Genomic DNA, 21,979 nt, shown 5'->3' on the forward strand with positions numbered 1-21,979 from the left:
TACAAACAGCACTTACCATATATACACTAATACAGGATCATCACATTTCCCCCCCCCCTTAAAATAACGGCAAAGTATTATTCCTGTTCCAGGATTCATACGTCGCGTTAATAAGTAAAACAAGTCTCTCTGGGGAAAATGTCTTTCTTTGTTCCTCCGTCTGGTCACGTCACTGCAGTCCCAGCCACCTGCCTTGACAGTCCATCGGCCAATACATTGTCCTTGCCTTTGATGAACTGGAAGTCCACTTGATAGTCTTGTAGGGCCCAGGACCACCTCTGCAGCATAGTATTATGGTTTTTCATAGTCTGTAACCATAACAAGGCCCGATGATCCGTTGTTACCGTGAATCTTCATCCCCACACGTATGGGCGCAACTTATTCAGTCCCCACACGACCGCTAGGCACTCCTTTTGGACCGACGAATAGTTTTTCTCCCTCGGCGTCAGCTTGCAACTCAGATACGTCACTGGATGTCTGGTGCCTTCTCTCTCCTGCAGCAAGACGACTCCCAGCGCGAGGTCTGACGCATCCGTAGCCACGATGAATGGTTGCTCATAGTCTGGTGCTATTAATATGGGTCCTTTGCACAAGGCTTACTTCAGCAGATCAAAAGCCTTCTGACATTCATCCGTCCATACCACACGCTCAGAACACTTTTTCTTTGTCAACTCATGCAAGGGGGTTGCTATTTCCCCCAAATCTTTCACAAACTTTCTATAAAAACCAGCCACACCTAGAAATGCCCTAACTTGCTTTTTGGTTAAGGGGATAGGCCACGCTTGTATTGCCTCCACCTTGCTCCATAAGGGGGTGATTTTCCCACTCCCCACCTTATGTCCTAAATAGACCACCTCCTTCAACCCAAACTGGCATTTCTTCGCTTTTATTGTGAGGCCTGCCTTTCTTAATGCCTCTAATACTGTTGTCAGGTGTTGGACATGCTCAGGCACCGACTTGCTAAAAATGGCCACGTCATCGATATAGGCCACTGCAAAATCTGACATGCCTCCCAACACAGTATTGATTGGCCTCTGAAACGAACTTGGTGAGTTCCTTAGTCCCATGGGTAAGGTCACAAACTCATATAACCCATCTGGTGTACTGAAGGCAGTTTTGGCTCTGGATTGCTCGTCTAGTTCCATCTGCCAAAATCCTTTACAGAGGTTTAACGTAGAGATAATGGTTGCTGCCCCCAATAACTCTAACATTGCGTCCACCCTAGGCATAGGATACGCATCTGGGACCGTAATTTTATTGATTAGCCGATAATCAATGCAAAATCTTGTCGTTTCATCTTTTTTCAGAACCAGGACAATACTTGAGGCCCAGGGACTGATGGATTCCCTGATCACTCCTAGTTCCAGCATATCTTCGACCTCCTTTTTGATCTCACTCAAAACTTTCCCATTCACACGGTACGGCATAGAGCTGATTGGGGCATGATCTCCAGTATCAATAGAATGTTTGGCTATACTGGTTCGGCCAGGTTTATTGCTGAAGAGATTCCCATAGTTTTTCAAAACTCTCAGAATCTCTTCCTTTACTTCCTCCTTCACCTCCTCTGACCATTCCACTTGATCTACCCCTCCTTTGTCTTTGCTTTCCTATACCAAATCCGGAAGTTCAGGCCCACTTCCCTCAGGGAATAAGGTAACTTGCAACACCTTTGCATCCCTGGTATGGTAAGGCTTTAACATATTTACATGAACCACTTTGTTTTTGTTTCATTGGTCTGTGGTAATTACATACATCACTGTGTCAAGTTTATCTCTTATGGTATATGGTCCCACCCAGTTAGCCTGTAATTTGTCATGTTTCCTGGGTATGAACGCCATAACCATATCTCCCACATCATACACACGTTCCCTGGCTGTTCTGTCATACCAGTAACTTTGCTTCTGCTGAGCTTGACTCAGATTCTCTTTCACAACTTCCATCATGTGTTTCACTGGTTCACATTCATCCTTTCTCTCAGCAGGCATCCACAGTCTATATAAAATCCCATTCTCACACACAACTTGATTCCTCAGCTTGTCAGTGAAAGGAATCTGTTGGGTCAGGGCTTGCTCCTTTATTTGCTTCAAACTGGTATCTTTATTCAGCTCTTCCCTGAATTGATCTGCCTCATCCCCAGAGACCACTTGATACAAGTTGTTTCAGCGGGCCTGCTAGTGGTTGCTATGGTGACCTGAGGCTCGCAAACAGATTCTACTCTGTTTCCTTCAGCCTGTGTTAACATGGCTTCTGTTTCTTTGCCAAGTTGCTGTCTGGTCACCACATATGTTTTCCCCTGTGCCCCCATAACATCTCTTCCCAGTATCACTGGTTCTTGTTGGTGGGCATTAATACTGACTTTATATTTTCCCTCTTTATTTCTCCATTTCATTTTCACTAGGGCTATGGGTAAGCTTTCTGGATCTCCCCTCACTCCTTGGATAGTCACTGTTTCCTGAGGTAATATTTCCTCAGATTTTATTAAATCTGGCCTCAGCAATGTCTGAGCGGCACCAGTATCAAGCAATGCCCAATAATTTGCCCCTTGAACACACACTTCCTCTCTCAGACTCGAATCCAAGTCTTTTACTTCTGTCCAGTTTATCTGGCAGAACTGAACCTTTTTCGCTGTTAGCTCTTTTGGTTCTATCTTTACTGCCCTTGTCTGAGCAGGATTACTAATCGGGTTGGCAACCTCACATTGAAAATGTAGATGCCCCGGTCTACCACATTTGTAGCATAATTTCTCCTCTGTTTTAGGGTACACAGATCCACTCTGGGGTGTCCTGTGCCCTTCAGATTTTACTGGAGGGCTCACTCGCTGTGGCACCACATCCTTTCTGCCGCCACTATATGGTCTGGGTTTAAAATCTCTTGATGTTTTCCCCACCCAGCCAGTTCTATTGGAGGCAAAGTGATCCGCCATCTCTGCGGCCTCCTGCACCGATGTAGGGGAACGGTCTTTGACAAGGAGCCTTATTTCTGCTGGTAACTGATGGAATAATTGATCCAGTATCATGAGGCTTTTCACCTCTTCCACTGACTGAGCTTTGGCACTACTCATCCACTTTCCAAATATATCCATCAACTTTGCTCCCAGTTCAACAAAAGACCTCCCTGCTTGGATCTGACAGTTTCGGAATAATTTTCTAAAGTAGTCAGGTCCCAGTTTGAATCTTTTGTATACTGCCTCTTTAAACTCAGCATAGGTGACGGGCCTGTCTGAGGGGAAATAGTGGTATATCTCTGCCAATTCCCCTTTGATCAGGTTTGATAAATACTGCATGTATTTATCTTCAGGTAGCCCCCACAATTGAGCTGCCTTTTCAAGGGTTGTGAGATAAATTTGAGGATCTTGACCAGGCTCATAGACAGCAAAGTCCTTTGGAGTAATTTTTATTTTTGCTCCATCTCTCTCTTTCCTTGTCTCCTCAGAGTGAAATTTCTCTCTATCCAATTTTAATCTTTCCCCTTGTATCTCAGCATCCACTCTCATTCTCTCGGTTTCCATCCTCAATCTCACAGTTTCTAACTCTCGCTGTTTATCTTTCCCATCAGCTTCTATCCTCAATCTCTCAGTTTCCAACTCATGCTCCCATCTTAACTTCTCTCTCAAGTACTCTATATAAGTGGGGTTGCTTAAGTATCCTTCTGGGATCTCTTCCCTGACAGGTTGTTTTTGCTGGGCAGTTGCAAATCCTGTAAGTGCTACCCTCAATTCATCTACCCCTTTACCCTCGTGAGGTAAATTGAATGTTATGCACTTCTCCACCAGCTCCTTGTGATGTTCCTATATTAATGTATATATGGTAAGTGTTGTTGTTTAGAAGATACATGGTAAGTGGAGTGAAAGAGGAGGGGCTGTAGAATGCTAGATGATTGGCTGAGTGTTTAAAATGGCTGAACGTATAAAAGGAAGAGTGAGAGTGGAATCTGGGGGGAAGAAGAGAAAGAGTGGAATCTGAGAGGTGGTGGATGAGGTGAACTGAGTGGGTGGTTTTGGTGGGTTTGAGAGAGTTGTTTGCCAGGAGAGAGTGGAGAAGGAGTGGGGTGGAGTTCGGATTAGTATTGAGTAAAACCATATGCTTACGTGCCTTAAGAAGAAATCTTGTTAATCTTGTTAGCTTTGTTATCTTTAATAAATACTTAATTTGGTTTACCAAAGGCCTGATCCTTGGCTGGGGTTTCACAGACCAGAAGGGAGGGTAAGGTAATGACCAAGACTGAAGGGGAACTGTAACAAATGGTGGCAGCGGTGAAGAGAATTACAATACCAGTATTCAGAGTCTCTGGGAATACTAGTATTAGGACGTGACTGGTGGTTGCCTAGCAGGGGATCTGTTGAGATCTGTGCTAGAGCGGGGAGAGAAACCATAAAAAAGGACAGTCCGGACTGGTGGAGTCCCTGGTGGTGCCTAGTGACAGGCAGTAGCCACGCACAGGTAGGAACCTGACAGGGAGAGCCAGGGAAGGGCGTCACACTCCTCCCTTTTCATTTTTATATATTCAGCCATGGTGTTTGAGTTCACTCACTCTTTGCCACACACTCTTTGCCAGTCACTCTCTGTCAGGCCCGGGATGTGACTCAGGAACCAGACCAACGATTGTAGTTAATTCGTGTTTTATTAGGGTAATGTCCAAACAAAGACTGCGTTTTCTCATGAAGCAATACAGGGATACAGGTCCTGCGGCATTGGGAGAAAGTTGACAGAGCAAGGGACTTCTTCCCGCCTGTTCTTTAAGAAGGGGCCAAACGGGCGCGCAATCTTTCGCTCCTCCTTAACTGCCCCTCAGGTACTGCCCGCCTTCCCCCCTTCTCTCCTGTCTTTTCAGCTGTCTGCATGTGCGCAGTGAGGGGGGAAGCATTACCCCCTCCTCTTCTGAAGTTTCCGATTCCAGGATGGGGGATAGGGGAGGGGCTGATGGTAAACTGCCTCCCCGCTTTTCGGCTGTGAGCAGCCCTCCCTCTTCCCCCTCTTGCTCTGAGCCTGAAAGAGGGGGAGGCATGAGAATGTCCAGGGAGGGCTCAGGCTCCCCGTTGCTAAGCGACCTTATCACTGGCAGTTCCTCTGTTTCGTCTTCGCTCCAAAGGGGGGAAGTTCCTCCCCCTTCCCTCTGCCATCCATCCGAATACTCTTCTCCCAACTCTCTGGGATCCAGCTCCCCGGGATTGGGACCCCAGCTCTGCCTTCCGACACCATCCCCCCTCCCAGGCTGTGCCCCCCTCCTCTTGTCTGGCTTGGGACGGTGGGGAAAACGTTGATGGAAAAGTTTTACCAATTCTGGAGCATGCACATCAGCTGCATCTTCCCGTGATCTGTCAGCCACTCCATAGCCTTTCCAGTGAATCAAGTACTGCAGCTTGTGGCGTCTGATCCTGGAATCTAAGATCTCCTCAACTTCAAACTCAAGCTGCTCATTTACCAGGAGTGGAGCTCCGGGAGGTTCCTCCGGCCGTAACTCACTAGGAGGGGCGGCTTTCGTTAAGAGGGATCGATGGAACACAGGATGTATTTTAAACGTGTCAGGCAGCTTCAGTCGGTACGCCACGGAATTGATTTGAGTTTCTATTTCGAAAGGACCCACCCTCTTGTCTTGTAATTTTCTACATTTGCCCGGCATCTGGAGGAAGCGGGTGGACAGCCATACCTGGTCTCCCGGTTGAAGGGGGGGGGCCCTCCTTCCTGTGCAGGTCAGCAACTCGCTTGTACTCCGTTTTGGCTTTGTTTAACTGCTGTTTCAGTGTCTGTTGCTCCGCTTGCAATTCCTTAAGGAAGTTCTCAGCTGCCAGTACCAGCATTCCTTCTGAGCTGCTTGGAAAGACTTTAGGATGGAATCCATAATTAGCGAAGAACGGGGTTTGTTGAGTGCTGGAGTGCAGAGAATTGTTGTAGGCAAACTCTGCAAAATGCAAATATGATACCCAGTCAGTCTGTTGATAGGACACATAACTTCGTAAATATCTTTCCAAAACAGCGTTCAAGCGTTCCGTCTGCCCATCTGTCTGGGGGTGATGGGCGGAGGAGAGTTTTAATTCCGTCTGCAACTGTTTCCACATTGCTCTCCAAAATTTGGCTGTGAACTGAGTTCCTCGGTCTGAGACTACGCTGTTTGGCAATCCATGCAGCCGGTAGACTTCTTTGATGAATAACTTGGCCGTTTCTTTAGCCTCTAAGGCCCCTGCACAAGGAAGAAAGTGTGCCATTTTGGTAAGTAGATCCACCACTACTAAGATGGCTGTCATTCCTTGGGACTTGGGTAGATCAGTTATAAAATCCATGGAGAGGTCCTTCCAGGGTTCGTGTGGGACAGGCAACGGTTGTAACAGTCCTGCTGGTGTTCCTGTTTGTGTTTTTGTCCGCAGACAGACAGAGCAGGACTTTACATAACTCTCAATATCCCGACGCATTTTAGGCCACCAGAAGTCCATGGCCACGTTCTGAATGGTCTTGTAAATCCCAAAGTGTCCCGCTGTGATGGAATCATGACACTGGCGTAGGATTCTGAGCCTTAATTCCCCTTCTGGCACATATCTGGCGGTTTTGAACCATAACAGTCCATTTCTCCAGTGAAAGGTTACTTCTGAGTCTTGACCTTGTCCGGTCTCCAGCTGATATTTTAGCATGTCTGCATCTTCTTGTTGTGCCTTTTTGAGTTCCTCTTCCCATGAAGGCTGGCATACTCCCAACGTTAATTTCTCTGGCGGGATTACGTACTGAGGCTGTTCCTCGGATTCACTTTCTTTGTATTGTGGCTGTCTGGATAAGGCATCCGCTCTCTGGTTTTTGGCTTGGGCATGGTAAGTAATCTGGAAGTTAAACCTAGTGAAGAACTGGGACCATCTTCTCTGTCTCTGGTTCAGCTTTCTGGCTGTTTGGAGGCTTTCAAGATTCTTGTGGTCGGAGCGCACTTCAATTTGATGAGAGGTCCCCTCTAGGTATTGTCTCCAGTTTTCAAAAGAGTCCTTGATGGCCAGCAGCTCCTTCTCCCAAACTGTGTAGTTCTTCTCTGCAGGCTTTAACTTCCGAGAGAAGTACGCACAGGGGTCCAGCTCCTTCCCTTCTTGGTCTAATTGTAGCAGGACCCCCCCGATGGCAAAATCTGAAGCATCTGCTTCCACTACGAAAGGGCGGTTCGGATCAGCAAAGCGCAGAATGGGCTCAGTAGCAAACCTTCTCTTCAGCTCCTCAAAGGCCTGGGTGGCGTTCTCTGTCCATTGAAACTTCTTCTTCCCCCTTAAACAGTCAGTCAGAGGAGCTGTTAATTTGGAAAACCCTGGAATAAACTTTCTGTAATAATTGGCAAACCCCAAAAACCGTTGTACATCCTTTTTGGTGACAGGTTGGCCCCAGTCCAATATGCAGCTTACTTTCCCTGGGTCCATCTCCACGCCTTCCGCTGAGATTCGATATCCAAGGAAGTCTAGAGACTTGAGGTCAAATCCACATTTCTCTAATTTAGCATACAGGTGATTTTCTCTCAGTCTCTTCAACACCGTCTTCACATGCTGGTCGTGGTCTTCCTGGTTCTTTGAGAACACCAGGATATCATCTAAGTAACAGATTACATACGTGTCCAACAAGTCTCTAAACACGTCGTTCATGAATTTTTGAAAAATTCCTGGACTTCCACAAAGCCCGAATGGCATGACCAGGTATTCATACTGTCCGTAAGCGGTCAAGAATCCTGTTTTCCATTCATCTCCCTCCTTCATCCTGATCAGATTGTACGCTCCTCTCAAATCCAACTTCGTGAAGATTTTTGCAGAGCGCAGTCGGTCCAGCAACTCTGAGATCAGGGGCAGCGGGTAGCTGCTGGGGATGGTGATCTGGTTCAATGCGCGATAGTCGTTACAGGGTCTGAGTTCCCCCCCCTTCTTTTTCACAAACAATAGTGGCGCTCCAGCAGGGGATTGTGAGGGGCGTATGAATCCTCGCCTCAGGTTTTTATCCAGGAATTCCTTCAGGGCCTCCCTCTCATTCTCTGTCAGAGAGTAGATTCTCCCTGATGGGATGCTGGCTCCTGGCACTAGATCAATCGCACAGTCGTAAGGGCGGTGGGGGGGTAAAGTCTCTGCCTCTTTTTCATCAAACACATCTTTGAATTCTTCATACTTTGGCGGCAGGGTCACTTGCTCGATCTCTTGCACTGCCCCCGCTAAGGTGTTCTTGATTCCTTCAGGTTGACAGTTCTCCTGGCAATACTGTGAGGTGAACCACACCACCGCCTCCTTCCAACTTATTGTGGGTTCATGCTTTGCTAGCCAGGGCATTCCCAGAATCACCTCAAAGTTCGAGAGATCTGACACGTATAGCGAAATGAACTCTTCGTGCCCAGGGATTTGAAGTTTCACTTCCTCCGTGGCTTGTGTCACCCCTCCTGACTTCAGGGGTCTCCCATCGATAGTCTCCACAGCTAGGGGAGCGTCCAGTTTCCACCGGAAAATTCCATGACGCTTGACTAACTTTACATCAATAAAATTTGTGGAGGCTCCACTGTCAATTAAGGCAGTGGAATTAAACACCACTCCTCTGGAAGTTGTAATCCGAATAGGCAAGACCAACACCCCCTTTGAGGGAGGTTGGATCATTGGGGGGCCTTTATACAACGCTGCCCCCAGTCCACCGGCCTGCACGTGGACTGGTGTTCTAGTTTCCCGACGGCTCGGCTTTCCCCCCTTTCAGTCCACAGTCTCTGGCCACATGGCCCGGCTTTGAACAATAAAAGCATAAACGTTCCCGGCGTCGTCTTTCCTTTTCTTCTTCCGACAGTCTTGGCCTAGCCCCTCCCTGTCCCTCAGTTGCATTACCTGCCATCCCTGCAGAGGAAAGGGTCTTGTTGCGGGATGCCGAGGCTGAGTATCTCGGGACCTCCTGCTTCCTTTCCAGGCGCCTTCCTTCCATCCGGTGATCTATCTGTAGGCATAGCCGGATGAGCCCTGGTAGGTCAGCGGGGGGGGGGGGGGAGGTCCTTGCCAACTCATCCAGGATTTCAGCATTTAATCCACTCCGGTACATAAACATCAGGGCGGCGTCATTGTAACCAGTTTCCTAGGACAGAATTTTAAAAGCGTTAGTGTACTCGGAAACTTTAGCTTGCTTCAGAGCGCCTAGATGCCGCGCTACTGTTTCAGCCCTTTGTGGGTCTTGAAACATCTCGGTCATCTCCTGTATAAATCCTCTGTACCTTTCTAAGACAGTATCCTTTCTCACGAGATACGGAATCACCCATTTTGCAGCTTCTCCCTCCAGGAGGCTAATCACGAAAGCTACTTTAGCCCCATCGTCTGGAAATTCCGTGTGCCTGACATCCAGATATAACTCACATTGAGCCACGAAGGTTGCCAACTGATCACTTTGTCCCGCGTATTTTGGGGGCAATCCAATGGGAACCTTTACTACGGCAGCTGGAGGGGCTGTTCGCATCTGGTCTATTGTGGCCTTCAAGGTTTGATTATCCGTCTTCAGCGCCTTGACTGCTGCTAGCAGGGCTTGAACATCCGTCTGCAAATCAGCTACCTTAGTCCTCAGGAGTTCCACTTCTTCCGTCTCAAAAGTGGGGTTCGTCCCCCCCGCTGCTCCCTTTGACATCTTGTCCCCGTTAAGTGAAGAGAGCGTTGAGGGTGATTTAGGTGGCTCTGTCAAGCTGTCAGGCCCAGGATGTGACTCAAGAACCAGACCAACGATTGTAGTTAATTCGTGTTTTATTAGGGTAATGTCCAAACAAAGACTGCGTTTTCTCATGAAGCAATACAGGGATACAGGTCCTGCGGCATTGGGAGAAAGTTGACAGAGCAAGGGACTTCTTCCCGCCTATTCTTTAAGAAGGGGCCAAACGGGCGTGCAATCTTTCGCTCCTCCTTAACTGCCCCTCAGGTACTGCCCGCCTTTCCCCCCCTTCTCTCCTGTCTTTTCAGCTGTCTGCGTGTGCGCGGTGAGGGGGAAGCATCACCCCCTCCTCTTCTGAAGTTTCCGATTCCAGGATGGGGGATAGGGGAGGAGCTGATGGTAAACTGCCTCCCCGCTTTTCGGCTGTGAGCAGCCCTCCCTCTTCCCCCTCTTGCTCTGAGCCTGAAAGAGGGGGAGGCATGAGAATGTCCAGGGAGGGCTCAGGCTCCCCGTTGCTAAGCGACCTTATCACTGGCAGTTTCTCTGTTTCGTCTTCGCTCCAAAGGGGGGAAGTTCCTCCCCCTTCCCTCTGCCATCCATCCGAATACTCTTCTCCCAACTCTCCGGGATCCAGCTCCCCGGGATTGGGACCCCAGCTCTGCCTTCCGACACTCTCACAAGTGATCTTGTTTTGTTATTTCTGTTTGCCACACCACTGTTAGGGATTCTCTAGTATTCGTACCCCCGCTACAGCCAACACCTGTGACGTATTCTCCTTTGTCACCACGTGTCTTTGGGACTCTCTTTGGTTCGTATCCCACCACTACTGCCACCACCTGTGACGCCCTTCCCTGGCTCTCCCTGTCAGGTTCCTACCTGCTCGTGGTTACTGCCTGTCTCTAGGCAACACCAGGGACTCCACCAGTCCGGACTGTCCTTTTTTATGGTTTCTCTCCCCGCTCTAGCACAGATCTCAACAGATCCCCCTGTTAGGCAGCACCACCAGTCACGTCCTATAACCAGTAGTCCCAGAGACTCTGCCTGAGTCTCTCTATCTGGTTACCTCTGTGACTGAGTGCTAAAGCTGTCCCCAATCCCTTTGTATCAATGCAGATAATTCCGGTTTGCTCTGAATACTTGTGGTGTTATTCTTCCCTTCCCCACTGCCACCATTTGTCACTCTTCAGCCTTGGTATTTACCTTACCCTTCCTTCTGGTCTGTGGAACCCCAGCCAAGGATCAGGCCTTTGGTAAACCAAATATGTTTATTTAATAACAGAGATAACAAGATTTCTTTATAAAGGCACTTAAGCATATGGTTTCATCTATCCCTGAGGTACTGGTCTTAGTATTAATCCAAACTCCACACTCTCCTCACATCCACCAACTCTCCACACAATCTCCTCTCTTAAACCCACCAAAACAACCCACTAACATCCACCGTTCACCCAGATTCAACTGTCATCCTTCCATTTATACTCTCCAGCCATCCAAACACTCAGCCAATCATCCAGCATTCTACTGCCCATTTACTCCCCCCTCCTCTTTCATTCCACTTACCAAGTATCTCCTATACAAACAGCGCTTACCATATATACACTAATACAGGATCATCACAATGGCCACTCACACTTAGCTGCTCCATGATGTGGACAGGAGGCAGGGACCATCCCTTACTTCTAATCAAACATACACTATATGGACACGACGATAGGAACACAGGAAGGTGCCTTATAGCAAAGCAGACTGTTGGTCCATCTAGCTTAGTACTGTCAACATCAACTGACAATGACTCTCCAGGGTTTCAGTCAGGGGACATTCCTAGTCCTACCTGGAAATGCTGGGGTTGAACCTGGGTCCTTCTGCATGCAAAGCAGATGCTCTACCACTGAGCTATGGTGCTTCCCCATCAAAGGAATATAACTATTGTTACACCACGTTACACAAGAACCACTACCAGTTTGTATACAAGGAGAATAACTGAGTAGGTCCTTAATACAAAGGTGCATCTTACCCTGGTAACGCCACCACCAACTTCTATAACTTCCCCTCGATACCACATTGTATCTGCTGCTCTTACAACACAAGCTTCTCCCCTTTTCCAACTGTAGGGTTCCAGAAGACCTAGACATTTGAAGTTTTTCTGTATGTCACTCATCAAATTGTTTAGCTGTTTCTCTTGAGAAAAATACCAAGAAAGAAGTGTTGTTAAAGCAATTAATACAATCATTTTCACCAACTTCTATATGTTCATATTGTGGCATATCAGTATAGTGAATAATTTAGAGCTAGAACGCAAGATATATTTGAATAAAATATTGTGATTTCTTAAAACAAATGAGGGTGACAATATTATTTATCCAACAGCAGAGGCTAGTCTGCTCCAGGGAGAGCAGCAACGATGGAGAAAGAGGCAAAAAAATTGCATCTCCACCGTCTTAAACACTACGTCCCAATTTGAATCACCAGAATTAAATTTATGGCCAACATGACAATCTTGGCAAGTGAATTTATGGACTTCTGATTATCCTATGGGTAGGGGGAGAAGAGACAGAAAAGGAAACTTTCATAGATTTTATATGGATTATTTATTTATTTGTTAAACCTAAATAATAGGTGTCCCCAGAGCTTCAATTAACAAAGACTGCAGTTCTAAACCCTTTGTAGAATGAAGGGATCACCGAATTCAGCAGGAATTGCCCTTCAGCAAACACGCATAGAATCGCACTGTAAATCAGGAGTGCCTTCTTATATCCAGAAAATCACTTGTTCAGTGATAAAGCATGTCCTAATGTTGCAACTGCATATTATTACCCTATCACAAAATGTTCTATTTTACCTTGCGTCTGTGGAATCACATAAATAGTTCCGGTGTCTGAAACACAGCTGACTACAGCACTGAAGCAGACAGAGGTCGGGATAGATGGTGGTTTGTAGGCTTCAACCATTATAGGTTGAGTCACAGAGTTCTTCAATTCTTGCTCTGTGATCAATTCTTTACACTCTGTGATCAAAGGATCAGCATCTTTCTCTGGTTTGGAATGGCTTGGTGTACATTCTGTTTCTGCAAGCAATTGGCTTATGTCTGCACTGTCTTGCTGGAAGGCCATTTCATGTAGTTTCTCAAGAGATGATGTACTTGAGCCAGTTCTAGGTGCTCTAATCAAGCTTTAACATATAAAGGATTTGAATAAATTTAAAGATGTATTTTTAGCCTTAAGACTCTTTTCGACTTTTTCTTAAATACTGCAACTTGCTATGTTACCCGTAACCCACTTGGAGACATCCAACACTAAAGAGAGAATAAATATTCCTAAAAATACATACCTTTTTTTTCTAAATGCCAAACCTTCTTTAATCATGTATTCTGAAATGTCAGTACACAGCCCTCCATCTTTGCTAAATATTTTCACAGGTAAAGGTGAAGAGTCACTTTCCTGGGACAAAGTACGATTTCTTGTTAGAAAATGCAGCTATCTTTCTTTCTTTTTTTGCATTACTATAATAATAATAAATAATAATAATAAATAATAATTTTATTTATTGGTCGCCTATCTGTCCAGGTTAATGGACACTCTAGGCGACTTACAATAAAAAACAATACATCATATACAATATACAAAGTAAAACACAGTCATAGTCAATTTAAAATCAGTTTCCAATTAAAACATCATAAAACTAACCCTCCCCAATCCCATAGGCCTGCCTGTATAGCCAGGTTTTTAAAGCTCGGCGAAAACCTGTCAGGGAGGGAGTATGTTGAAGATCAAGAGGAAGGGAGTTCCAGAGGGTGGGGGCCACAATCGAGAAAGCCCTCCCTCTGGTCCGCACCAGCCTAGCTATTTTAACCGGTGGGACCGAGAGAAGGTCTTGTGAGGCTGATCTTGTCAGGCGGCATAATTGGTGACTCTGGAGGCGCTCCTTCAGAAAGACTGGGACGAAACCGTTTAGGGTTTTAAAGGTCAATACCAACACCTTGAATTGGGCCCGGTAGACAACTGCAAGATGCATTAACACTGGAGTGATGTGATCACGGCGACGGCTGTGCTTGATCAAGCGCGCCGCCGCATTCTGTACCAGCTGTAACTTCCGGACCATTTTCAAGGGTAACCCCACGTAGAGCACATTACAGTAGTCCAAGCGAGAGGAGACCAGGGCATGTATCACTTGTGGGAGCAGATGAACAGGAAGGTAGGGACGCAGCCTTTGTATCAGACGTAATTGATACCAAGCTGCCCGACTCACTGCTGACACCTGAGCCTCCATGGACAGCTGGGAGTCAAGAATGACCCCAAGGCTGCGGACCTGGTCTTTCAGGGGTAATCTCACCCCATTAAGCATCAGGTCTGTAATACCCAGCCTCCCTTTGTCTCCCACAAGCAACACCTCGGTCTTGTCAGGATTCAGCTTCAGCCTGTTATCTCCCATCCATCCACTTACGGATTCCAGGCACTTGGACATGGTATCTACAGCCAACTCTGGTGAGGACTTAAATGAGAGATAGAGCTGAGTGTCATCCGCATATTGGTGACACTTCAGCCCAAAACTCCTGATGATGGCCCCCAGCAGTTTCACATAGATGTTAAACAGCATGGGAGAGAGGATAGAGCCCTGTGGCACCCCACAATTAAGAGGCCAAGGGTCTGATACCTCATCTCCCAAAGCTACCCTCTGGTGCCTATTTGAGAGATCAGAATGGAACCACTGTAAAACAGTGCCCCCCATTCCCAATCCCTCAAGGCGATCCAAAAGGATACCGTGGTCAACGGTATCGAAAGCCGCTGAGAGATCTAGGAGGACGAGGAAGGTACACTCCCCCCTATCCAGCGCCCTCCTCATATCATCCACCAGAGCGACCAAGGCTGTTTCAGTTCCATGCCCAGTCCTGAAACCCGAGATTGGAATGGATCTAAATAATCCGTTTCTTCCAAGTGTGTCTGTAACTGTTTGGCCACCACTCGCTCAATCACCTTGCCCAAGAATGGTAAGTTAGATACTGGGCAGAAGTTATTCAGTTCTCGGGGATCCAAGGAGGGTTTTTTTAAGATGGGCTTTATGACCGCTTCCTTGAGGGCTAATGGCATTGCACCCTCTTTCAAGGATGCATTTACCATTGCCTTGATCCCTTCGCTCAGTCTCTCCTTGCAGCTCATAACAAGCCACAAAGGGCAAGGATCAAACAGACAGGTGGTTGCCTTCACGGTACCGAGCACCTTGTCCACTTCCTCAGAGAGAAGAGGCTGAAACCGATCCCACCGGACCGGAATGCAACTGGCCGACCCTGGCCCACTACCTGTATCCACAGCAAGCGGAATCGTGCTCTTCAGGCGCTCAACTTTATCAGCAAAGTGTTTAGCAAAATTATCACAGGAGATTTTTGATTGCTCCATGGGTTCCTGAGCAACTGGACCGACCAGGCTTCGGACCACTTGGAAAAATCTCCTGGGACAACACTGCTGATGCAAAAGAGGCAGCAAAGAACTCCCTCTTTGTTGTCTTTATTGCCACTTGGTAGGCAGTTATTGCTGCTCTAACCAGTGTCCGATCGTCTTCAGTGCGAGATTTCCGCCACCGGCGCTCAAGTCATCTCACCTCCTGCCTCAGACCCCGCAACCGTGGTGTATACCAGGGCGCTGTCTGAGTTCTATTCAGGGGGAGAGGACGTTTCGGGGCCACCCGATCCAAAGCCCCAGTGATCTCCCGATTCCACTTCATCACCAGGGCTTCGACCGGGCGACCTTCAGTCAGCTCCAAATCACCCAGCGCATTCAGGAATCCCTGAGGTTCCATCAGGCGTCTGGGGCGGACCATCTTAATAGGTCCTTGTCCCCTACGGAGGGTGTGTGGCATCGAGTGGTCTATATTCACCAGGTAGTGATCTGACCATGACACAGGGTTAGAAGAAACAACCCTCCCTTTCAGAACACTTCCCTCCCCTCCTGAGACAAACACAAGGTCAATAGCATGACTGGCTACATGGGAGGGCCCTGTATTACTGAGGTGCAGATCCCAAGAAGTCATGGTTTCAATGAAATCCCGAGGGGCTCCCATGAGGATAGTTTTTCAGTGTGCAGCAACTCGTTAAACTATCAAGTTAATACTCAGCAAAATGCCAGTTTACTGATACATATCAGGAAATACAAAAAAGCCTGGGTATTTGCTCCAAGTTCACAGCAACTTCTTCCCTGTAACTCCTTGATAACTGAAATTGTGAACAGGTGCAAGCTTCTTTGAAAAGGGAGTGACTTCCTTTCCAAAAATGTATTTTTGTGATTAGATGTTAAAGACTGCTGTTCAAGTACTGCATTACCAAACTGAGGAATAAATGGGAAAGAAACTGGATGGATTAGGGTGGAAACCAGTGATAAAGATTTAGAACTGAAGCATCTTGTTTAAGATGTGTTCCCTTCACCAACAGACAGGAATTAAACTAAGCAAGTACAGTGACAGAAACCCTCCATATTTTAATTGATGGAATAGCCAATTAGAAAGCCAAGTACTGTTATCCACTCTTACTGAGAATTGTATTCCCAAATGTGTTTACTGTCAGGCCATCAAGATGTATCACAGCCAATAACGGAAGAGAATGCAGTGATATCACTTGTGTGATACCGCTTGCTGGGTATGAAACACTAGCTCAGGTATCACCATGTTTGAGGATATTCCAGATATAACCAACAGCAGTCTTACATATTTGGACAGCCACAGGATGTGGTACAATGACCAACCCCAAATGAATGGTTCTGGGGTGTATAACAATCAGAATTTTATGCTAGCATTTCCTTAAAATGACCTCATACACACTCCTAGACATCAACTGGCAGGTTTTCACTAAACTCAAAGTTCTCCAAAGCAGACATTTTATTTATTTATTTATTTGGTTTATATCCCGCTCCTTCTCCCAGCAGGAGCCCAGGGCGGCAAGCGAAAGCACTAAAAACACTTTAAAACATCATAAAAACAGACTTAAAATACATTAAAACAAAACAACTTTAAAAACACCTTAAACTAAAAAGGTTTAAAAAAATATTGTTTAGAAAAAAAAAAGGTTTAAAAAAATATTGAAAAGCAATTCCAACACAGATGCAGACTGGGATAGGTCTCAACTTGAAAGGCTTGCTGAAAGAGGAAAGTCTTCAATAGGTGCCGAAAAGATAACAGAGATGGCGCCTGCCTAATATTTAAGGGGAGGGAATTCCACAGGGTAGGTGCCGCTGCACTGAAGGTCTGTTTACATTTTACCTAGACAAGCTATGGAAGATTCAATAAAAAAACCCTTTAGAAGAAACAGACATGGTTTGCTGAAATATCTGTCCATCCTAAGCCAACTGCCTGATTCATCATTACTACTTAACCAAATGGATTTTATCAGCAGCGACACTGTGCTCTCTTTTCACTATAGGGAGAAGATAGTAAGTATATTGGATTATTCCAACCAATACGATAACCAATGATTCCAGCTCTAATAAAGGAGAACCATTCCTACATTATTATTTCCTTACTGAACAGGTGGAGTGTTAATGTTTGTGTGAGGCCAAGGCCTGCTCCAGGTCTCAATCCAATCTAAATAGAATTGGGGGAGTGGGAGCAACAGCTGGACCTGCTCCACCATCTTAGCCAGCTTCATACAATTTAAAATAATGTGAATGGTTTAGTTGTACAAAGATGTTACCACTCTCTATTGAAAGAAAATCTGTACTAGGCATTTACTACTACAAACCTGTATTACTAGGTTAACCTCAGCTCCAGTTAAGTAACGTGCTAGGACATCACAGGCAGTTGCTGTCCACTGCTCAGTTCCACCAGCTGGTCTAAAATGAGATGTTTTGGGAGGAATGAAATGAAATTTCAGCTCAAGTAATGTCCTCTCTCCCCTACTACAAAAGAACTAGTTTGATCAATTCAGCAGATTTCTTTACTATAAATGCTTCCTTCTAGTCTATAGACACAGAATTACAGGCTTGGAGGGTACCCTAGACATCATCCATACCAACCTCTGAGAGGACTCAGACCTGCAAGCAGACAGAACGTTCATAATAGCATCAATTTTATCTATCTATTTACTTATTAAATTTATATCCCACTCTTCTTTCCAGAAGAAGCCCAGGGCAGCACACATAAACATTACCAACTTTAAAAAACATTTTTTTTAAAAAATAATCTAAAAACAATTCCAACTCAGATGCAGACTGGGATAAGGTCTCTACTTAAAAACTTTGTTAAAAGAGGAAAGTCTTCAATAGGCACAGAAAAGACAACAGAAATGGAGCCTGTTTAATGTTTAAGTGGAGTGAATTCCAAAGCGTAGGTGCTACAACACTAAAGGTCTGGTTTTAGCATTTTATGTTTCAATCAGTGAGCTTCATTCCTTGTTTAAAAAAACAAGTTTAAGAAAACAAAAGTCAGAAGTCTTAGTGTTGAATATAGATGCTAACTAAGGAGAACTGTAAATGCTTCTTTCTAGCGTTTCTACATGGCTTGAGAATGTACGATGTTGCAGACATGTTAGGCCTGAAACAAGGAGACCAAAGTTCAAATCCCTCCTCAACTGCAATGCTTGCAGGATGGGAGCAAGCATAGGCACATTACCTTATGTCTGTTAGCGAACACTCTACTGCAAGAGGCTTGACTGCCTTCAGATTCTGCTCAAGTTCTCTTAGAGAGACAGTATCCATAGTTTTAGTTATGCCAAAATCAAAGAGGAACACCTGCAAAGACAAGAAAAATATAGAATTTCAGCAGCCTTAATTAGATTTGGAATGGACCCACAAAACTCTTGCTGGTTTTGCTAGGTTTTTTCTCTTATACAAGCTGCAAAATACAATCTCACCAGGATATTGCAACGATCTCTTGTCCATTTTCAAAAGAGGTAATGCATAATTTAGTCTGATTAATAATTCAGGCTTTATCTAGGATAATGATTGTATTGCATGATTTTAAAAAATCTTTTAAAACTGATATTTATCTCATGGCTTTTAAATGTTCTTCCTTTCTATTTTTTAAGGCTCATCTTTCACCTTACACCTCCTTACAGATAATTTATAAGTGTAAATATTTATACTTTCTGGTACAAAACCCAAATTATGAGAAGGTATACATTTTGGCCAGTAAGATGTCTATTTCACTTCTTTGTCCAAGACATTTTACTGCAAAAGAGGAGAGAACAACGAGCAAGTCTTGAGAGAAACAGTAGTCCTATGGCAACTTAATTGAACTGTTTTGGAGTTTCAACCCCTTATGGTTGGTGGTTTTGTGGTGGTTTTTTGGTAATTCTCCATATTTTGGGGTTTGCTTAACCCTGCCGGTACCCCTTTGCATGGACAGCACTATTTTAACTACACAAGTATTTGTACTCCGAGAATGCTTTTAACAGAATACAATTCAATTTTTTTAAAAAAATCACTAAATGAATGTTTGACAGCCACACTGAACAAAGACAGAGCATGATTTTCTAAAGATGTTTACCTCCACTATGTTTTCTGAAACAATCCTGCGGATCTGGCCTCTTTGCCACTGATTCAGATCACAAACATAAGCAGCGCAATTCATATCAATTTTCCACTGAACTGCTTCACTCTCTGATTCAAAGTAAGTGACTGCCATCTTTTCCTGTAAACTAACATCATAGTCAAACAGACCATTAAATCAACATGCCAGTACTGTTCTGAAAACAAGCTGCTTTTCTAGAGGGTAAAAATCTGTACAGAACTTATTTATAAGCTGCACTTTTCATACAGGTACATCAAGGCAGCTTACAACATACAAAGTGGATAGAATGTTGGACTGGGACCTGGGAGACCAGGGTTCAAATCCCCACTCGGCCATGCAGCTCACTAGTTGACCTTAGACGAGTCACTCTCTCTCAGCCAAACCTACCGCACAGGGTTGTTGTGAGAATAAAATGGCGATGGGGAGAAACATGTACACCACCTTGAGCTCCATGGAGGAAAGGTGGAATATAAATGCAATAATAAATAAATGGATAAATAAAATTAAAAACATCATTTAAAAACAAGAACAAAAGCATCAACAAATACTGCATTGGTTGAAAAAATCATGTTAAAATCAAGGGTATGTCTTGCTCTGTGTGTCAGACCGATGGCAACTTCAGTCCCATAGTTGCCATGGACACCATAAAATCCTGAACTGCTCCAGCAGTAGCCTCAACATGAATGTTTAAGTCACCCAAATCAACACCATGCTTGAGACTACCTCGGCCAGCTTGGTCAGGGAGGCTGTTCGGCAGCTGGGTGTGCAGTACACCAACAGCATCCCTAGTCTGTCTCTAAGGCTCAACATCAGATGCACGCCCTCAAGTCCCACTCTGGCAGAGAGGATTTCCAACGACGGAGAAATTACTCCAATACGCCTTGGCAATCCCACCTCCCTGACCCTCTAGCCTGAATTGATGCTGCACTGAGGACCCAGTAGGGAACAGCTGGGTAAGACCTGGCCTGCCTGTCTCCACCACCCAGGTCTTAGTGATGCAAGCCAGGTCAGCACCCTCATCCACAATTAAATCGTGAATGAGCATGGTCTTATTACCCCTGACCTCGGCATTAAGCAATAGCCCCACCAAGCTATTGGGACTGCCCTTCATCAAATACTTCCAGTGCAGGAACAAATAAAACATTAATACAATAATTAGCAATATTTCTAAAGAGTGACAGATAAAACATCAGTAAAAGTATACATGGCAGCAGGTGAACAAATAAAACAACTAATACCAGTTGATATTTAACTTCACCCTTGATGCACCTCAGAAGGATGATTATTCCACAAGCATGGGGACACCAAGAAGGCCCTCTCACACTCCCCCCACCCCATGGACTTCAATCATCAGTGGGAACACAAGCAAGAGACTCCTCAGTTGATCTTAATGAACAGGCAAGGTGCTTTTTCAAATATTTGGGAATCAAGTCATTCAGAGCTTTATATATCACCGTAAGTACATTAAATCAGGTCCATAAGGTAACTGCGATTTTTTGGGAACTGGTTGAATGAGACCAGTTACTGGTGCCCATTAGCAATGAGCAGAAATCTATCGTTACTGTCAGAAACCACACCCTGCAGGTACAGTGGAATCTACTGCAAAGCTAGAGCTCCAACCCAAATCCCCTCAAGGTACTCCAAGAGGATACTGCGGTCAACGGTATAAAAAGTGAGAGTTCAAGAGCCAACAGGGTTGCTCTTTCCCCATCTTTTCCCCAACAAATTTTATCAATCAGGGTAACCACAGCAGTTTTGGTATCAAGGCCACAAGCCAGTTGGAAAGGGTTCTAGATAATCAGTTTACTCCAAGCCTGTAGTTTAACTACCACCAATGTCTTGAGCACCTTGCCCAAACAGATCACTTAGCATGAATGTTAATTTCTCCCACCACCTAGGCCAGATAAGAGATGGACGGACCCATTGAAGTCTGGTTCATCTCAGTTCTGCATGGAGGATTGGACCATGTCTGTCTTGTCCCTGTGCAGATTTTTAATAGAAACTCCTTAAAACCTCACATGGAAACATTCAGGGTTTTAAAAAAATACGTGTGGTCCAAGCAAGTTGAATGCATCCTTGAGTGCGCAGCCATTTAAACTGATCCAATACAAATTGATCTGATGGTGTTCTGCATGCTTCCACAGGACTAATCCTAACAGTGGGATCCAATTTTTAAATCAAAAGTTTTAATGTATAGTTTATATTTTATGTAACTAGCTTAAGACATTTTTTACAATTAAGCAGTATATAAATTGTTAAATAAAATAAACACATAATTCTACGCTGATCTGATAAAGTGCCTAGCTTTGTCACAGCAGGCCTGACAGCTCTACCACCACCTCCTTCTAGCCAGATCCCAAAAAGCCCCTTCATCACTTGAAAAAGCTCTGCTGAGAGGCCACTAGAGGACACAAAGATGCAAACCAAGTCCTCATTGCCACCATCACTGCCATGCGGTAGGCATGATAATGTGCCCTCACCCACATTTGGTTAGGTTCCCCTCAGAATTTGTGCCATTTGCACTTCCTGCTTCATCACCTGCAGCTCTCTGGAATATCAGGGAGCCATGCAGGGTCTGCAATACTGAAGAGGGCACTTGCATGGGAGCAATTGTGCCGAGAGCCCCTTTTGTCTCACTGTTCCACAGCAGAACCAGGGCTTGGTCTATGAAGAGAAAGGGTGAGAATGTAACATCAAACGTTATTTGTTTGATATTATAAAATCAACTTTTTAAAAAGATGTCTTCAAAGCTTTTTTTAAAAATTTTTTTAAAGATGTTTTGTTTTAATGTATTTTAAAGTCTGTTTTTATGATTTTTTAAGTGTTCCAATGCTTTGGTTTGCTGCCCTGGGCTCTTGCTGGAAGGGCGGGATATAAATCAAATA

At 45.1% G+C, this 21,979-nt stretch overlaps 1 protein-coding gene across 4 annotated transcripts in view; it reads right to left on the bottom strand.

Moving 5' to 3' along the window:
• The window catches only part of RNF17 (ring finger protein 17), a 90,837-nt gene that overhangs the window by 21,417 nt on the left and 47,441 nt on the right, over nucleotides 1-21,979 (bottom strand). For all 4 annotated transcript variants that reach the window (XM_061628619.1, XM_061628617.1, XM_061628620.1 and 1 more), the window contains 6 exons: nucleotides 19,071-19,221; nucleotides 18,195-18,313; nucleotides 17,326-17,416; nucleotides 12,933-13,042; nucleotides 12,445-12,773; nucleotides 11,620-11,783 (listed from right to left, as the gene is read on the bottom strand). In XM_061628619.1, coding sequence (XP_061484603.1) covers nucleotides 11,620-11,783; nucleotides 12,445-12,773; nucleotides 12,933-13,042; nucleotides 17,326-17,416; nucleotides 18,195-18,313; nucleotides 19,071-19,221 — 964 coding nt within the window. The remainder of the gene's footprint in view (nucleotides 1-11,619; nucleotides 11,784-12,444; nucleotides 12,774-12,932; nucleotides 13,043-17,325; nucleotides 17,417-18,194; nucleotides 18,314-19,070; nucleotides 19,222-21,979) is intronic.

The sequence above is a fragment of the Rhineura floridana genome, chromosome 5 (assembly GCF_030035675.1).
Source record: "Rhineura floridana isolate rRhiFlo1 chromosome 5, rRhiFlo1.hap2, whole genome shotgun sequence".
NCBI classification, from domain to species: domain Eukaryota; kingdom Metazoa; phylum Chordata; class Lepidosauria; order Squamata; family Rhineuridae; genus Rhineura; species Rhineura floridana.